Raw genomic sequence first — 17,285 nt, forward strand, 5'->3', positions numbered from 1 at the left:
TTCAGAGCCTCTGCATCAAGCCACAGAACACCACAACATGTCTCTTTCCTGAAAAAGACAATCTCTTTACTTACGCGCAACATTTGACTCTCAGGAAGGACCTGGGCAGAGCAGAGTCCAGGTGTCCAGAGGCCGTGGCCACTTAACACACTTATGATACTCCCTGCAAAATCCAATTTCTCTAAACAGCAGAAGTTCCTCCTTGTCTGTTACTCGCTCCTGACTGGAAAATATGCAGCTTCGGGTACACGTCTGCACACCTCAAATACCACAGGAGTGGCCCGAGGGCCAGCGCCCAGCGTACCTTGCTGGTGGAGGCCTTGTACGTGGTCTTCAGCTTCTGCGACAGCTGGCTGGTGCTGTGGCTGGCTGCAGACGCAGAGAAGCGACAGTCAGGGACGTCGTACAAACACAGGGCCCCAGAGTGTCAGAGCAGGGACAGACTGGGGACAGCAAACACCATCTGTGGTTCCACACAGGAAAACAGTGACACTGCCCACCCCCCACCCCGCGCCGAGGGTTCATCCACGCTGGCGTCAGGGCCAGGCCACGGCCACAACAGGAAGCCCGGCCTCCCGGCGCCCCCTCCCCTCCTCCACACCGGTGCTGACCGCAGTGTGCCCACCCACTGCACACCGCCCATCAGTCCGGGTCCCTCGCTAAGGTCCATACTTCCCCTACACAGAACGTGCAGGACAATCCTTTTTTTTTTGAAGATCAGCTGAATAACTTATTTGTTTAATTTTGAAAATATCACTATCTTAAAATACCACTATCTTAAGACTCAGTTTGATCCACATTCTTTGAAATGCCCCCCCCCCAGAGTTTTACAGTTTCTTCTATTTTATTAGGTAGCACGTTGAGTATTGAAGAATTTGAAAAAAGAAAGCTAATGTGGTCCTTGGAGGTTACAGCACAGTATTTGTTGTGGCCGCGGAGGACTCACTACACAGGCACACTTGCGCACACAAACTCACTCAATGTCGTGAACCACACGGAAGTACCACTCGGATATATTCTGTGGGACAAGCCTTTCGTGAGCGCTCACCCTTACCTTTCGTCTTGAGCTGGCCCTTGCTCAGTTCCGCCCCGTCGACCGCTTGTCCTTCAACGGCTAAACGTTCATTAAGAGTCTCGATTTCCCTACGCACTGGGAATAAAGAAGTGGTTTTCAAGAAGGTAAGACGTGCACTTCCAAACTTCAGTACCTAACAACATTAACACTGAAGTACTGTGTAAACGAGATCCCAGTTCCTACAGCTCTCACGACCTCACGACACCCTGCGAAGACGACAAACTCCAGCACCGGGAAGATGCTGCGCCGTCGGGGCTCACGGGCAGGACTCGGGGACCCGGGCCTCAGGTCGTCCCCTTTGTACTCTCTTCTGTATACTTAAAAACATTTTCCTGAGGGGCGCCTGGGGGCTCAGTGGGTTAAGCCGCTGCCTTCAGCTCAGGTCATGATCTCAGGGTCCTGGGATCGAGCCCCGCATCGGGCTCTCTGCTCAGCGGAGAGCCTGCTTCCTCCTCTCTCTCTCTGCCTGCCTCTCTGCCGACTTGTGATCTCTTTCTGTCAAATAAATAAATAAAATCTTAAAAAAAAAATTTTTTTCTGATACTGTCCAAAATTCAGTGAGATGTTTAGTCTAGCTGAGAACACGGAAGCTGGGGGGAAGCACAGGCCATGACAACACGCAGCCTTCGCTGTGAGGCTCCAGACGCGGAGGACACGTAACCGAGATGAACGATTCGGGGGAGTTCGCGCCCACGACTGCGAGTGCAGAACCGCAGGGAAGGCAGGCAGAGGGAGGACATGAGTCTTCGAGGGACGATCAGGAGACACGCTCATGCGGGTGCCCTTCTCAGCACGGAGCCCTCGCGAACAGGACTGTGAGGCCGCGGGATGAGGAGTGACATCGGGGGAAGGGACTCGACCAAGGACACGAGCCGCGGCAGCAAGGGCGGCCGTGCCGAGACCTGGCCGCGCACCCGCCACCGTGTCAAGCCACCTCCCAGCATGCTCCTCTCTCTGCTCGGCCTCCAGTGAGACCGAGGGGCTGGGTCAGGCGACAGGGAGGCGGAGGGCAAAGGCTCAGAGCAAATCCACCGAACGCTGACCGTCCTCAGATCTCAGGAAGCCATCTGAACCAGTCAGCATGAGACCGTACACACTCCAAGTTCCTCCGGCATTAGTCATGGTAACCCTAGGGGTTTTGTTTGTTTGTTTTTTCAGTAGGCTCCACGGAGACCAACACAGGGCTTGGAATTTACGACCCTGAGCTGAGATCAAAAGTCAGACACTTAACTTACTGAGCCACCCAGGCACCCCAGTAATTCTATTCTTTTTCTTGAACAAACTGCATGAACTCATAAAACATAAGGCCTTAGATCACAAAAGAAATTCAATAGCACTTGGGGCATTACAACTGATACTTAAAAAAAAAGAAAAGCCCTAAGATCAGAAGGAGTACATAGTACCTAAGTTTTACTTTATAAAAACTTCAAATAATTTCTCCCTCTGTAAATTTCCAAGATGGACTTATAAGGAGAATCCAAAAATAGAACATCAAATGGTCCACTAGAAAAGTTTAAGTGACACAGGATTACATTCTTTTCATTATTTACTCAACACCACTTAGTTCTAGAGTAAAAGATATTTTAATAACAGATTATATATTAATAGAGAAAAGAATTGTAACAGAAATGTTGTTGGTCAAGTATGAAGACCAGATAATAGTTCCATGCGCATAACCCAGGTTTCATCAAAACAAACCCTATGGAAAGAACAGACACTGCAAAGTAATGGAGAGACCAGTGGGTAAGGGACAGGCTTATTTCCTGACGTTTCCCAGGAAAGCATGAGTGCACGTGGCCTAAAGCTGACTAGCCAAGAGTAAAAGTGGACTAAGTTTACAGAAATAATTACAAGAATTAAAAGCAAAAAATGCAGAAAATATTTTCCTTTGCAGAACAGAATAGGTCGACAGGCAAGGGTAATAGTAGTTATCTTTACATACTGGGGTTTTGTTTTGTTTTTTGTTTTAGCAATCTCCACCCAAGGTGGGGCTCAAACTCATGACCCCAGTATCAAGAGCCAGACACCCCATTAAACAAGCCAGCCAGGAGCCCCGATGCTGTCTGATTCTTTAAGCAATGGATGGCATTCCTTCTAAAATAAACTTAAAAGGAGAAACTAAAGCTAATTCTTTTTTGAAGATTTTACTTATTTAGTTGACAGGGAGAAACACGGCAAGAGAGGGAGCACAAGCAGGGGGAGTGGGAGGGAGAAGCAGGCTTCCCACCGGGCAGAAAGCCCGATGCAGGGCTCAATCTGGGGACCCCGGGATCATGACCTGAGCTAAAGGCAGATGCTGAACGACTGAGCCACACAGGTGCCCCTAAAGCTAAGCTAATTTAAAAATTCCTTTGATTTACCTTTAGTAAGTCAAACTCATAATACATTTTAGGAAGTTCTCAAAATACAGTCTATTTTAAAGAGAAACACAGATCAACATTTTCTCAATTTACAATAAACTCTCTGTAAGAGTGTTTATAAGATGCATGTATTTTTCATTAAATCAGTTTGAATGGGCAAGTCAGCAGAACTACCTATCCCAAAAGTAACCTGTGAGCATGTGGCCTCCATGGCAAAAGGGGCCTTGCAGGTGTGAGAGTAAGGGATCTCCGATGAGGATGTCACCCGGTATGACCCGATGACCCATCCTTCCCTCACGTCTTTAGAAATGGCTCAGGGATGCACTAGGAGGACTCTGCCCGCTGCTGATGGCTTTGGAGGCAGGAGTGGGAGGGCTTCAAGGTGAAAAGTGAGGCAGGCTCTGGACCCTGGGCACGCCAACAGGAAGATGGCGACCTCTGTCCTCACACTGTCGAGGACCGAAACCGGCCACCATGAAACAAGCAGAGGACAACTTCCCTCTCACACCTTCAGAGGGGCACAGTCCTTCCGACACCAGGATTTGAGCCTGGTGACACAGCCACAGACTTCTGACTAGGGAGGTATAATGTCATAAATTTGGGTCATCCTAAGGGACTGCAAGTGGCACAGAAGAGGAGGAAGCAGACAGAGTGGCGAATGTCTACCCAGACATCTTACAGAAGTTTACGAGGACAGCAGATACTCACGTTCTAAGTTCTCAATATAAAGGTTTTCAAACTCTCTCTCTATTTGACCAAATAGTTCCAGAAGTGTACTGCGAACCGAGGAAGGCAGCTTAGAATCCTGAAAAAAGGAAGATTCTGTTTAAAATGAGTAAGAAACTCTTTTTCAAAGTGAATGTCTTAAATTCCTATTTCTTACACAAAAAATGCTTAACAACTTAGTTTTACATCTACCCAGACTACAGACGAAAACTACAACCCATGGTAAAAATGGTCACGCAGCCCAATATGGGATTCAAAAACAAACATTTCTTCAAAACATTTTTCCTTTAACAAGGGAGGGAAGAAGCCTACCTTATTGGAAAACTTCCAGATCTGTACAGAAGGAAGACAGTCCCCATAAACGAAGTTTTATCACACACAGTCTCTTAAGTTCCACCATATGATACTCTAGTTTATTTTAATAAGCTATATTCTAGGGGCACCTGCGTGGCTCAGTGGGTTAAGCCACTGCCTTCCGCTCAGGTCATGGTCTCAGGGTCCTGGGATCCAGCCCCACATCGGGGTCTCTGCTCCGCAGGGAGCCTGCTTCCTCCTCTCTCTCTGCCTGCTTGTGATCTGTATCAAATAAATAAATAAGGGTGCCTGGCTGGCTCAGTGGGTTAAGCCGCTGCCTTCGGCTCAGGTCATGATCTCAGGATCCTGGGATCGAGTCCCACATCAGGCTTTCTGCTCAGCGGGGAGCCTGCTTCCTCCTCTCTCTCTCTCTCTGCCTCTCTGCCTACTTGTGATCTCTGTCTGTCAAATGAATAAATAAAATCTTTAAAAAATAAATAAATAAATAAATAAATAAAATCTTAGAAAAAAAAAAGGGAAAGGAAAAGAACCATGACCATGACCATCTCCCACACTGCCCACCTCGCTTCGTGCCTCCGCATATTCTCTTCCCTCTCTGTGCCATGCTCCTCCTGCATCCTGGTCCAGCCAGTCCCCCTTGCCCGGGGCACTCGGGGAGAAGCCTTTGTGCGTCCCCAGGGAGGCCAAACCCCTCCTACTGCATCCATGCCTACCGACCTGCACCCACAGCGCTTCCAGACCCTGACTACTCGGTAACTGAAACAGCACATTTACTGAAGCCGCAAATGCAGGATGTCACAGGAACTGGAGACAAAACTGGGACGTCGGCAAGAGCCTCACTTGACAATCAGGGAAGCAAAATGTGCCGTGAAATGAGACCTTCTCCCCCAGGAAGGTGGAGGGAGCTTTCAGCAAAGCTTTAAAACCCACGTGCGCTCCACCCCATCCGCACGTCCCAGGCGCAGCAGGCCGGTCAGCGCCTGGTGCGCACACAGACGCGGCCGGCTCCGGCAGGCCTCGCGTCTCTGCGCCGAGCAGCCCCTTCCGCAAGGCCGCAGTCCCGAGTCTGAGCCGGGGGCAGTGACCACCCCACCCGTTCACACCACCTGCGCGTGGCAGGACACTGCTCCCCAGCCAATGACCGTCGACTTGTCTGGAAAGCGAGTCCACTGGGAGCCGGCCACGTGGACGCTCAGATCCCTCCACCCCCACCTACCATGCGAGTAGCTCGCACCGCACACCGCTGCTGCGGTCTTCCTGCAGCCGAACCAGCCAGAGCACCTCACGCCCGCCATCCAGGGACGCCTCTCGGCAAGAAGGCTAGAGAATGCTGAGCACAAAGACAAGGGCCCTCGGGGCAGCGTGGCGGCCAGGCCGTTCAGCCTGCAGGCCTCTGAGTGACCCTGAGGAAGGGTTACCCCGAGATGCGATCACCTACTTGTCCTACATCACAATGGAGGAGGGGCGTTCAGAAGGCCAAGCAAAGGACACGTTCACCTCAAATGGGAGTTAAGTCCAGAAGATGCTAGCAAAGGACAGTGTGGGACTTCCACTAGAAATGTAAATAAATCGAATAAAAAAACGTATCTTACACTGTCTACCTGCACTGTCCAATTCGGTAGCCAGTAGCCACAGGTAGCTATTTAAATTTAAATGTAAATTAATTAAAATTTTAAAAATTCCTTAGTCACACTAGCTAGTCACACGTCTCTGTGCAGGTATTATATGTGACAGTTGTTTTAATCGGTTATTAAGGGAAGAAGGGGCTGGTTTGGTTTTGTTTAGTCTCAGTAACCCACTCTTCTTCTCTACTTTGGAGACCCGCATGTATTCGGCTACTTCTGGAACATTACGAACACCGTGGACACGCGCTCACCTGTCCTTCGAGCATCTCTCTCGGCAGACCCGTCCTCTCCTGCTCCGAGCTGTTGGTCCTTCGTATGGAAAGGCTGTGAGATTTGCGTTTCTGTTTTGCTTGGCGAGCAGTGGAGCAACTCCCGCTTTCTGTGGGCATTACTTCTAGAAGGTGATTTCCCGGTCGCTCCTGTAGTAAGCTAAACAAAAGCAGGAGAAACTTAATTTCTGATCTGGCAAACTGAAATGAAGGAAAAGCAGACAACCATTTCTTTCAATTCCAAACTTCTTCACTAGGGCAGTATTTACTATTTAATTTAAGAAGTGACAAATTAACCTTTTTTAAGATAAACACCCCAGCCTTCAGCAAACAGGTAACTTTTTATCAAATCTGATTAACAAGTTTCAAAAAGTCAAATAGCAAAGACAGGCTTAAAGAACAAGTCTCCCTTGACCAACTTTCCCCAGCCCCAGTCTACACCCCCGAGAACCAATTCTAATCACACATTCTAGATCACAGATCCTAGAACAATGCTGTCCCAAGAGAAATATAATGCAAGACACACACAACACGGCAAATTTTCTAGCAGCCACGTTAAAAAAAAAAAAAAAAAGGTAAACAGGTAAAATCACTTTTAATGATTTATTTAGTTCACTGTGTCTAAAATACTGTAACTTTGGGCAAACAAAAAACACCAATCGCCAAACGCTTCTCCAAAACAGCTGTAACGTCTTCTGTTCCCATCAGCAACGGGATTCTGCTCTCCAGACTCATCTGGAGCGTTCCCGGTGTTCAGTTCCAGCGGCTCTGACCGACGTGCACGGTGTTTGCGCACACTTCTCTGGTGGCTGGTGACCCTGCACATCTTCCCGTGTACTGTCAGGAAAACGTCTCCCCGTGTCTTCTAACAGGACTCTGGGTTTTTACTGCGGAGACCTGAAAGTTCTCCATACAGCCTTCACGCGTTACATGTCAGCTGAGTGGGTTACCAAGTTTCCCCCAGTCTTTTTTTTTTTTTAATTTATTTTTTATTTATTTTCAGCATAACAGTATCATTATTTTTACACCACACACAGTGCTCCATGCAATCCCTGCCCTCCCTAATACCCACCACCTGGTTCCCCCGACCTCCCACCCCCCTCTCCCGCAGTCTTTTCTCCTAACAGGGTTTTTCACAAAGCAACACTTTTACAATTTTGATGAAATCCTACCGATCGATTATCTTTCTCCTACAGATCATACTTCCAGAGTCAGGTCTAAGAACTTTTTATCAATTCTAGGTCCTAAAAATTTTGTTTTCTTTTAAAATTGTACTTTTATACATTATATTTAAATTTATGAGCTCCTTTGGGTGTTTATATTAAGGTGTGTTTAGATCACAGGGTATTTTTGTTTGGGGTTTTCTTGTTTGTTTCATTCTTTGCTGAGGATATCCGATTATTCCAGCATCACATGTTGAAAGCTATCCATCCCACACTGAGTTAAGAAAGTTTGGCATCTTGGTCAAAAATCCGCTGGCTATATTTAGGTGAGGTTATTTTTGGTTCTCTCTTCTGTTCACCTGATCTATGTATCTCTCTCTCTCTCTCTCCAAACAACACAGTATTTTTCTTTTTCAGTTTTATTTAAGTACTCTCTATAATGAACGTGGGGCTTGAATTCATGCCCCCAAGATCAAAAGCAGGATGCTCTTCCAACTGAGCCGGCCAGGTGCCCCTGCCAACAGTCTGGACTACTGTGTGGTCTTGAAATCATGAGTGATTCCTATCACTGAAATCTTTTTCAGAATTGTCTTAACTCTTCTAGTTCCTTTGCCTGTCCACATAAACTTGGAATAATTGTTCCCATACTCTGGTTTCTCTTCAGAGCACATAAATCTTTCGCCTTTTACTAAAGATTTCCATGGAATAATTGTTCCCATACCTACAAAAATAAAAATCTTCATGGAAGTTTAAAGGAATTGTGTTTAATCTGTTCATCAATTTGGAGAGAAGTGGCACCCTTATCATGCTGAGCGTTCCAACCTATGAATACAGTGTATGTCTCAGTTTATTTAGATTGTTTCTTCTTTCCTCAGTTCTGTAAATTTCCACAAAGAAGTCCTACATGTGACTTTTCGAATTCACACCGAAATTTGTGCTGTTACTGTCTGAGTGATGTTAAACAACATTGTATTTTCATTTCCATTTTATGTTAATTGCTAGTACCCCACACTGTTGTCAAGTCATTTATAGTTCTAAATTTTTATTCATTCTTTGGCATTTTTTATGTAGACTATTAGGTCATAAAAAAAGTTTCATTTCTTCCTTTCTGATCTGTGCACCTTTATTTCCTTTCCTTCTGGCTAGAAATTCTAGTATTGTGTTGTAAATAGTGACAATAAACATCCTTGTTTTGTTTTGATCTCAAGGTTAAAAAGACTGTTTCTGACCCTTAAGTAGGACGCTAGCTGTAGGTCAACTGTGCAATGAGGAGACTCCCCGCTCCTGAGAATCTCACTAATGTGCTGAATTTTGTCATGTTTTTTTTCTGCATCACTTAATGGTGCGGCTTTTCTTTACCCTGTTAACAGATCAATTACACAGATGATTTTCGAACGACATTCCAAATTTGTATGCACAAGTAAACCCCACTTGTTCCTAGTATACAAGTCAATCTCTGGTCCCTCATTGTGTTTTTTGTTTTGTTTCTGCTTTCCTGCGGGTTACTTCAACATGTCTCGGCATGCCATTCTGACGTACGGTGTCGTTTCTGAGGTCACCTCTCCTGTACGACTTTCAGGGACTGCTGCAGGCATTAGGTTTTCACAGTATCGGTCCGATGATCAACACTGCACGAGGTCACGGTAACGAACAGAAAGCTGCCCTCCCATCTAGGTACACCCGCACTGGTAACGGGTCACGTGAGACGCTTCCTCCACACACCCCGAGAGAACGTCCAGAGCTTCAAACTTCAGCCGCGAGGGGAACCTGCCGTGCGCACCAGCAGGCCGGCCCTCACCGCAGTCCGTGCTTCTTTCCCGCTGCGCCGCTCGGCTTCCCGCATTCCCGTGGTGTCGCGCGAACTTCCTCCAGCGGTTCTTTGGGCAGATGTGGGGCTGCCGACAGATCACGTGAAGGATGTTTTCACTTGATACAGAACCCTGGGCTGGCAGGTCTTTTCTTTCTGCACTTGAAAAATACGCCACATCCTCGTGGCCTCTATAGTCGCTGATGGCAAATCCACTGTCAACTCGTCTGTCCGCTCCCGGGAAAGTGGCACTTCTCTCTCAGTGCTGCTTCTTTAGATCTCAGAAGTTTGACTGCAATGGGTCTTAGCATGGATTTCTTTGAGTTTCTCTCGTCGGAGTTTCATTAATCTGCTTGATTCTGTTAAGTTTATAGCTTCCCAAATTTAGGAAATATTCAGCCAGTGTTTATTCAAATATGTTTTCAGCACCACTGTCTTTCCCCTCTTTCTGGGACTGTAACAAGAGCAACAGGTTTTTGTCCCAGTCCCACAGGCCCCCGATACTCCGTTCCCTTTCCTCCAGTCTATTTTCTCTCCGCTGTTCAGGTCCGATGACCTCTGCTTCTTCCGTTTTTCCTCTGTCCTCTCCATTCTGCTGTCCCGCCATCCACCGGGTTTTTGTTTCAATTACACTCTTCAGCTCTAAATTTCCATGTGCTTCTTTATATCCTGTGTTTTTTTTTTGACATTTTATTTTCTCATTTGTCTCAAACATTACTAACGGCTCAGGACCACATACTCTCATTCTGGCTGTCTGCAAATCCCTGCCGAGTCATACTAGCATCTGCGACATCTCTGTGCTGCTGTCCGTTGTCTTCTCTCATTCAAACGGAGATTTTCCCACTTCTTCATGACATATAATTTCCAACTGAAGCCTCAACATCATGGGTTTCATGTTATGAGACTCAGGATCTGATTTAAGTCTTCTGTTACAGCAGGTCTCCAATGACCATGTCCCAGCAAATTCTTGTTTCTGCCAGGTAGACCGAAAAGAGGGAGATGGAAGTCAGGGTCTCGGCTCAGCCTCCACTGACCCTGGGTGGGGGACTCCTCACTGCTGCTGAGGGGAGCCCCGGCTTAAGCGTTACCTCCTCTAAAGAGCTTCCTCTGACCACTGCGAGTCACGGCACTGCGTGGCCCTCAGCACCTGCACACCTAGATCTTATCTGTGGTTTACTCAGTGAATGAATGCTTCCCCCACACCACCACCCATGTCCCACCTGGGACACTATCTGAGCTCACTATTGTTCTCGTAGGGCCAACCAGGTGGCCTGACATAAATACATCCCAAAATACTTGATGGTGTAAGTGAATGAACAAACCCAGTTAGTGTTAACTAACAAGCTGTATAACCTCGATCAAGTCATTTAACCACCTTCCTAAAGCTTAATTTTGTCATCGTTAAAGCAGGAACAGCAACAGCATTCATTTCCTTCTTTAAGTCCCGCACCAGTACTCTTCAGTTCATAAACACGTGAGGTGCCAGGAATACTGCAGTGAACTAAACAGACTTGGTCCCTACTTTCAGGCTATTTAGAGTTGTGAGACAGACCTTGCATATAATCTCAGAATTTACTACAGAAATTACAAATTATGGTGACTAGTCTTTTTTTTTTTTAAGATTTTATTTATTTATCTGACAGACATGGATCACAAGTAGGCAGAGCAGCAGGCAGAGAGAGAGGGAGAGGGAAGCAGACTCCCCGCTGAGCAGAGAGCCTGATGTGGGGCTCGATCCCGGGACCCGGGGATCATGACCTGAGCCGAAGGCAGAGGCTTAACCCACTGAGCCACCCAGCGCCCCTATGGTGACTAGTCTTAAAGACAGAAATACCATGAGAAGGCAAGATACAAACTAAAGAATTAGCAAGGTTTTTCCAAGAAACTGACATTTAAACTGAGACTGAAGGACTAGTCAGAGTTAAGCATGCGGAAGAGAGAGAAGGAGGGGGTTCCAAGAGCAGGAATAGCTCGAGCAAATTCCCTAAGCTGGGAATGAGCTATTTTCTCAGAGGTACTAACAAAGAGATAATGTGGCTAAGGCCCAACAAACAATGGAGAGAACGGAACGGTACATGTGGGAGAGGTAGGCTTAGAGCCTGTCTTTTACGTTTAGACTGTACCCTAAAACAAAAAAGGAAGTTATTTCAAGGTGTTTACATGAATGACACTAGATTTACATGAAAACTCACTCTTGCTGCTGTGTAGAAAACACATGGAAAAATCAGATGACTACGAATGGGAAAGCCAGCTAGGAAGTTACTAGAGCAGTCTAGGCAATCAATGATGATCCTTAAGATCAGCGGGGTACATGGACGGACTTGGGGTGGGGAGGGCCGGTGGCGCAGAAGAGCGGGGTCAAGAACAGCCCTCACTTCTGGGATAAGAAATAGGTGAAAAAGAGATCAAATTACTGAGGTACTGAAATATTGAGGCAGCAGATTTGCAGAAGAAAGCAAGAACTAAATACTGAAGGTAATATGCTTGCAAGGCCTCTGCACATTTAAAATACAAAAGAGGGGGCGCCTGGGCGGCTCAGTGGGTTAAAGCCTCTGCCTTCAGCTCAGGTCATGATCTCAGGGTCCTGGGATAGAGCCCCGCATCGGGCTCTCTTCTCGGTAGGGAGCCTGCTTCCTCCTCTCTCTCTGCTCGGCAGGGAGCCTGCTTCTTCCCTCTCTCTCTCTCTCTCTCTGCCTGCCTCTCTGCCTACTTGTGATCTGTCTGTCAAATAAATAAATAAAATCTTAAAAAAAAAAAGATTTTGTTTCTTCATCTGACAGCGAGCTAGCGCGCACGCGCACAAGCAGGCAAAGATGCGGGGCTGGAGGCTCAATCCCCAGACTCTGGGATCATGAACCCTGCGGAAGGCAGATGCCTAACCAATGGAGCCTAACCACCCCGGCACCCCAGTGGAAAATTTATTTTTTTTTAAAGATTTTTTTTTTAATTTATTTGACAGAGAGAGACACAGCAAGAGAGGGAACACAAGCAGGGGCAGGGGAGAGGGAGAAGCAGCTCCGGGCTGAGCAGGGAGCCCGACGTGGGGCCCAATCCCAGGACCCTGGAATCACAACCCGAGCTGGAGGCAGATGTCCAATGACTGAGCCACCCAGGCACCCCAAAAATTTATTTCTGACTGAAAAATTAAAGAACACATTTTTTAATGACATTTCGGTCTGAAAATTTAGAGCTACAGAAATTAGAAATGACTGAAATAAAGATATAAGCCAAACAATGGCAAAATCTATAATTGGCAGAATTTTATATACAATGTAACAAAAGTTACATTGATACTAACTTTGACAAATTGCATATAACAAAACTACCTTGGTTAAACAATTCAGTATGATCCCACTTAAAGAGTATTTCAGTAATTTTTTTTAATGGAAACATTTAGAACTATTTAATTGTGCCACATAAAAATTTGGCCAAGAAACCAAAATGACTTAATGGAACATTACCCAGAAATTATATTCCTCATAAAAAGAAGGTGGACATAGTAGCTCTTTTTCAGTGATTACAGAGATTAAATTAATAACCTCATAAAGCATCTCCATTGCCAAATCATCAACACAATCTACCACAGTTACCTTGCAGTTTGTAAGTCACATTTTATAAAAAAGGAAACTATCAAAAACCCTGTGAAACCGATCCTAATAGAGCCACAGACGTTTCAATCAAGTAAATAAATGAGTAAAGGTCTTTTCTGTCCTCTCTGAAGACTTATTCCAGTGGAAATATTCTGGTAAGAATAAACTGGAAAGTTAATGTATTTTGAAGTGCAAAAACTGCAACACCAACCTTCCTTTTACCTCAAAGTTGTAGGTTTTTCAGTGTTTCATGTTTTCATTTTTTCAGTAATCTCTGCACCCTGCGCAGGCCTCAAACTCACAACCCCAAGATCAAGAGTCACACACTCCACCAACTGAGCCAGAAATTATAGGCACCCCTCAGAGTTGTAGGTTTTGAATCAATGATTTTCTGTCTTAAGTATCGTACCACTGGCTTTCCAGACACTATACCTTAAGAAACAAGCAGTCCTGGGGTGCCTGGGTGGCTCAGTCATTAAGCGTCTGCCTGCAGCTCAGGTCATGGTCCTAGCTAGGGTCCTGGGACAGAGCCTGCCTCAAGCCCCCTGCTCAACCAGAAGCCTGCTTCTCCCTCTCCCACGCTCCCCTGCTTCTGTTCCCTCTCTTACTGTGCCTCTCTGTCCAATAAATAAACAAAAAATCTTCCCAAAAAAGTAATAAGCAGTCTTCTGTACAACTAATTTCAAAAACTGCCACCCTCTGGTGGTGCCTGGCTGGCTCACGTTGGAAGAGTGTGTGACTCTTGATCTCAGGGTCACGAGTTCAAGCCCCACGTTGGCAAGTCAAGATTATTTAAATGAATAACACTTTTAACAAATCTTCACCCTCTGCCTTTCGTGGAGTCTTCAACCTCCCTCCTCCCCACAAACCCCATACACTGCTGTTCTGAGCTCTGCTTGTTTGTCATTTCAGCACACAGCACATGTACTCGTAATCTTTCCATGTGGACGGATTTCCAACCACATGTGTACACTTCACACCATCACAGTTTAGAAATCTGGAACAGGTTTTAGTTCTCCAAAACCTAGCATTAAACGGAGATTTTCATCCTTGCTAATTTCACCCCTAAGACCTAAGCTCCGTGATGTGCCATTTCAGTGATGGGCTCGTAATGCCTGTGCCATGCGCTGCGTTCTGAGCAGCTGACGACGACGCGGCTAATTCAAGCTCTGCCTCCCCCACTCAAGTCTTCGGTGATACTCAGTGTTCTTCCGAAACGAGAGTGGGGGCTCCTCTAGTTTGCCTAGCCTCTTTCCAATTTCTTCTTTTCATTCATTAATCTCTCCATCAGAATTTTCTTCCTGAACCTTCTTTAAAATCCCACTCTTGTCCTCGTCGTCCACATCCTCTCCCTCCTCCAGTCGTCCGCCCTCCTGCAAACACCACTTCCTCCCACACCCGTCAGCCCAGGGTGCACAAGGCCTTGGTTGGCTGGAGAACTGAAGCGTCTATGGTCTTCGCCGCTACAGGGATCGGTATTAGGATAAATCCTACATAAACGTTTGAAAAGTGTAGGGTGTTTTCAGGTTGAAATCCCAGAGAGGAGCAAGGAAATCGCAGGTGTCTGTAAAAGGAATACTGAACTGATACGCAGGGGCTCCAAGCAGACACTGGGGGAAGTGGTTAGACAGTGCTGCAGCGATAGACGACCAGAACTACTACTACAGAGGTGTGGTGTGAGGTTCAACGCATCAGTACCATCAGCACTATTGCTCCACCGTCCCCGCTGGAGCTCCAACAGGTCCCAAAATGTTCCACAGGCCAAACACATCAGTACACTGGCCACAGAACTGCAGAGGGGAGGGGTGCCTGGGTGGCTCAGTGGCTGAAGTGTCTGTCTTCAGCTCATGTCATCACGGGGTCCTGCATCGAGCCCACATCAGGCTCCCTGCTCAGCAAGGAGCCTCGTTCTCCCTCTCCCACTGCCACTGCTCCTCCTACTTGTGCGCGCTCTCTCTGTCAAATACATAAATAAAATCTTAAAAAAAAAAAGACTGTAAAGGGAAGACGAATAGGGGGACCCTGAAGGGGCAGGGAGAAGGAAAAAAACACAGAACTGTAAAGTGGAAAAAGTCTTTACTAATCTACTGTCATCAATGTTAAAAGCTGTGCCATTTTACCTAAATATAATCAAAATCAAATACCCGAAATTCCAAAAGATAATCACATTTCTTAAAACTGCGCATACTAACCCACTATTACAGGGCAGATCCCATTAAACAGGTTCATGAAAACAAAACAAAACAAAAACCACCTACTGCTTTTTAAAAACACTATTTTCATGGAATTATAAACGGTTCCCTCCAAACACCCAACCCCGCATCCCACACTCCCGGAAGGAGGTTTAATGCGAAGTACCCGCCCGCCCCCTGCGCCACGCGCGACCCCACACAGAAAACAGGGTCACCGTCTCACGCCCCGTGGGACCGCGCAACACTTTTTTAGCAAGAAAAGAGCACTTAAGCCCTTAGCGTCCCGAGCATTAATGACCGCGCGGTGCACTCCGTGCGCGCCCGCCACGGCGTCCAAGGGGACGACCCCCGCCGGCCGCACAGCCCCCGCCCGCGCTGTCCCCGCCCGCGCTGCGAACTGCCGGGCGCGGCGACAGCAGGGCCAGCGGCCCCGAGCCCCGGGGACAGCGCGCCGGCAGGCTCGCGCCGCGGTCTGCGTCCACCCGAAGGGCCGGGCGGCGCGGCGGGAAGGGGAGCCCCGGGCTCCCCGGGTGCACGTGCGAGCGCAGCCGTCGGCGGCCGCGGGCTGGGACCGGCGAGGAAGGCGGCGCCCGCCCCCAGCTGTCCCGCGCCGAGGGCTTCGCGGCGACGCGGGGCGCCCCCGCCCAGCGCGACCTTCGCGGGGTCCGCAGGCGCTCGCAGAGGTCGCGCAGCCGCGGGGCGGGGCGGCCGGGGTCCGCGGGAGGAGAACACGGCGCCCGCACGACTGCCGCGGGCCCGGCCGCGCGAGCCACGCGGACCCCGGCCCGGGAGCGGCGGACCCCGGCCCGGGAGCCGAGTGTGCGGGCAGGCACTGCGGAGGCACCGGCCGCCCCGGAGGCGACGGCTCCGGGGACCCGTGTAAGGTCACGCCGTGGAGGCCCCGACCTGCCCTGACGGGGCTGCCGCCCGCGCGGAGCCGGACACCCGCCGCCCCGGGGACGCTGGTCGGCTCCCGCGGACCCGCCGGCCCGGCACGCAGCCTGGGCTCCGCACGCGGCGCCGCCCCCGCCCGGCCGCCCGCCGCCCCGCGCCCGCCGCCAGGACCGCGGCACGCCCCCCGCCCCCCGCCCCGCCGCGGACGCAGACGACCGCCCGGCACTCGCCCGCCGCCCCGTGCCGCCGACCGGCCCCGCGCCGCAGCCCGCCCGCTCCCCACCCCGCGGCGCCCGCACGCACCGGGACACGCAGGACACCGACTCCCGCCCTGACGCGGCCGCGCGACCCGGCAGCCCTACGCCCCGCACTTCCGGAGCCGCCGGAAGCTCCGGCCTCGCGTCGCGCCTCGGCCGCCGGAAGTCCCGCCACGACCTCCGCCCCGCGCCGGAAGTTCCCTTCGCGGCCTCCGCTTCCGCCGCGACGGCGGAAGTCCCTCCCCCGCCCTGCGCCCCGGCCGGAAGTCCCGTGCCGCGAGGCGGGGTCCGAGTGCGCGGGCGGCCGGGGGCGGGGCGGGGCGGCGGCGCTCGTGGGCGCCCGAGACGGCCCGCCCTCGCCCCACGGGGCCGGCGCTTGCCCGAAGGTGAGCCCCGAAGGGCCGAGCCATGGACGGGGAGGCGCGGGCGCTCGCACGGACCCGCCGGCGCGGCCCCCGGTACTCACTGCGGCGGGCTCGCGCGGGGGTCCTCGCCCCCCCCAGGGCCGCGTCCATCGGCTCGGGTCGGGGGCGCCGCTGGGGGCGTCCGGGCCCGCGAGTCCCCGCGGCCGCACGCTGCGGGCTGCGGGCTGCGGCGGAGGCTGCCGGCCGCGCGGCTCCCGGGGGCAGAGCTGTGAGCGCTGGAGCGCGGCGGCGGCGGTGACTCACCGCCCCGGAGCCCGCGCTCGCCATTGGTCAGAAGGATTCCGTCAGCCGCTCCCGCGGAAGCGGGCACTGCGGGTCTGCGCGGGCCGGGCGCGGGCCTGCCGGGGCGCTGCGCCGCTGGCTCCTGCTGGGCAGTGCTGGTGCTGTCCAGGGAGACCTCGGCCGGGGACCGCCAGCGTCCGTGGGTGGGACACGCGCCCTGGGGGCGGGGGGGGGGGCAACCTGTGTCTTGGTGGAGTCCGGGATGAAGGAAATACCTTTTTTTTTTTTTTTAAGATTTTATTTATTTGACAGAGAGAGATGACAAGCAGGCAGAGAGGCAGGCAGAGAGAGAGGAGGAAGCGGGC

General features: G+C 50.2%; 1 protein-coding gene and 1 pseudogene across 6 annotated transcripts in view; one reads left to right on the top strand and one right to left on the bottom strand.

Moving 5' to 3' along the window:
* The window catches only part of WDR37 (WD repeat domain 37), a 50,485-nt gene extending 33,562 nt beyond the window's left edge, over positions 1–16,923 (bottom strand). For 4 of the 6 annotated variants that reach the window (XM_045072372.1, XM_045072371.1, XM_045072369.1 and 1 more), the window contains exons 1-5: positions 16,320–16,448; positions 6,353–6,530; positions 4,144–4,240; positions 1,055–1,150; positions 305–369 (exon numbers count right to left, since the gene is read on the bottom strand). In XM_045072372.1, coding sequence (XP_044928307.1) covers positions 305–369; positions 1,055–1,150; positions 4,144–4,240; positions 6,353–6,490 — 396 coding nt within the window. In that variant the 5' untranslated portion in view covers positions 6,491–6,530; positions 16,320–16,448. Of the gene's footprint in view, positions 1–304; positions 370–1,054; positions 1,151–4,143; positions 4,241–5,692; positions 5,880–6,352; positions 6,531–16,319; positions 16,449–16,739 lie in introns of those variants that run through there. The other 2 variants (XM_045072370.1, XM_045072374.1) reach the window with 2 other exon arrangements.
* LOC123389794 lies at positions 8,180–8,284 on the top strand (annotated as a pseudogene).
* Positions 16,924–17,285: the final 362 nt, after the last annotated feature.

Source organism: Mustela putorius, unplaced genomic scaffold, assembly GCF_011764305.1.
Source record: "Mustela putorius furo isolate JIRA1106 unplaced genomic scaffold, ASM1176430v1.1 tig00004033_pilon_pilon_pilon, whole genome shotgun sequence".
Lineage (NCBI taxonomy): Eukaryota > Metazoa > Chordata > Mammalia > Carnivora > Mustelidae > Mustela > Mustela putorius.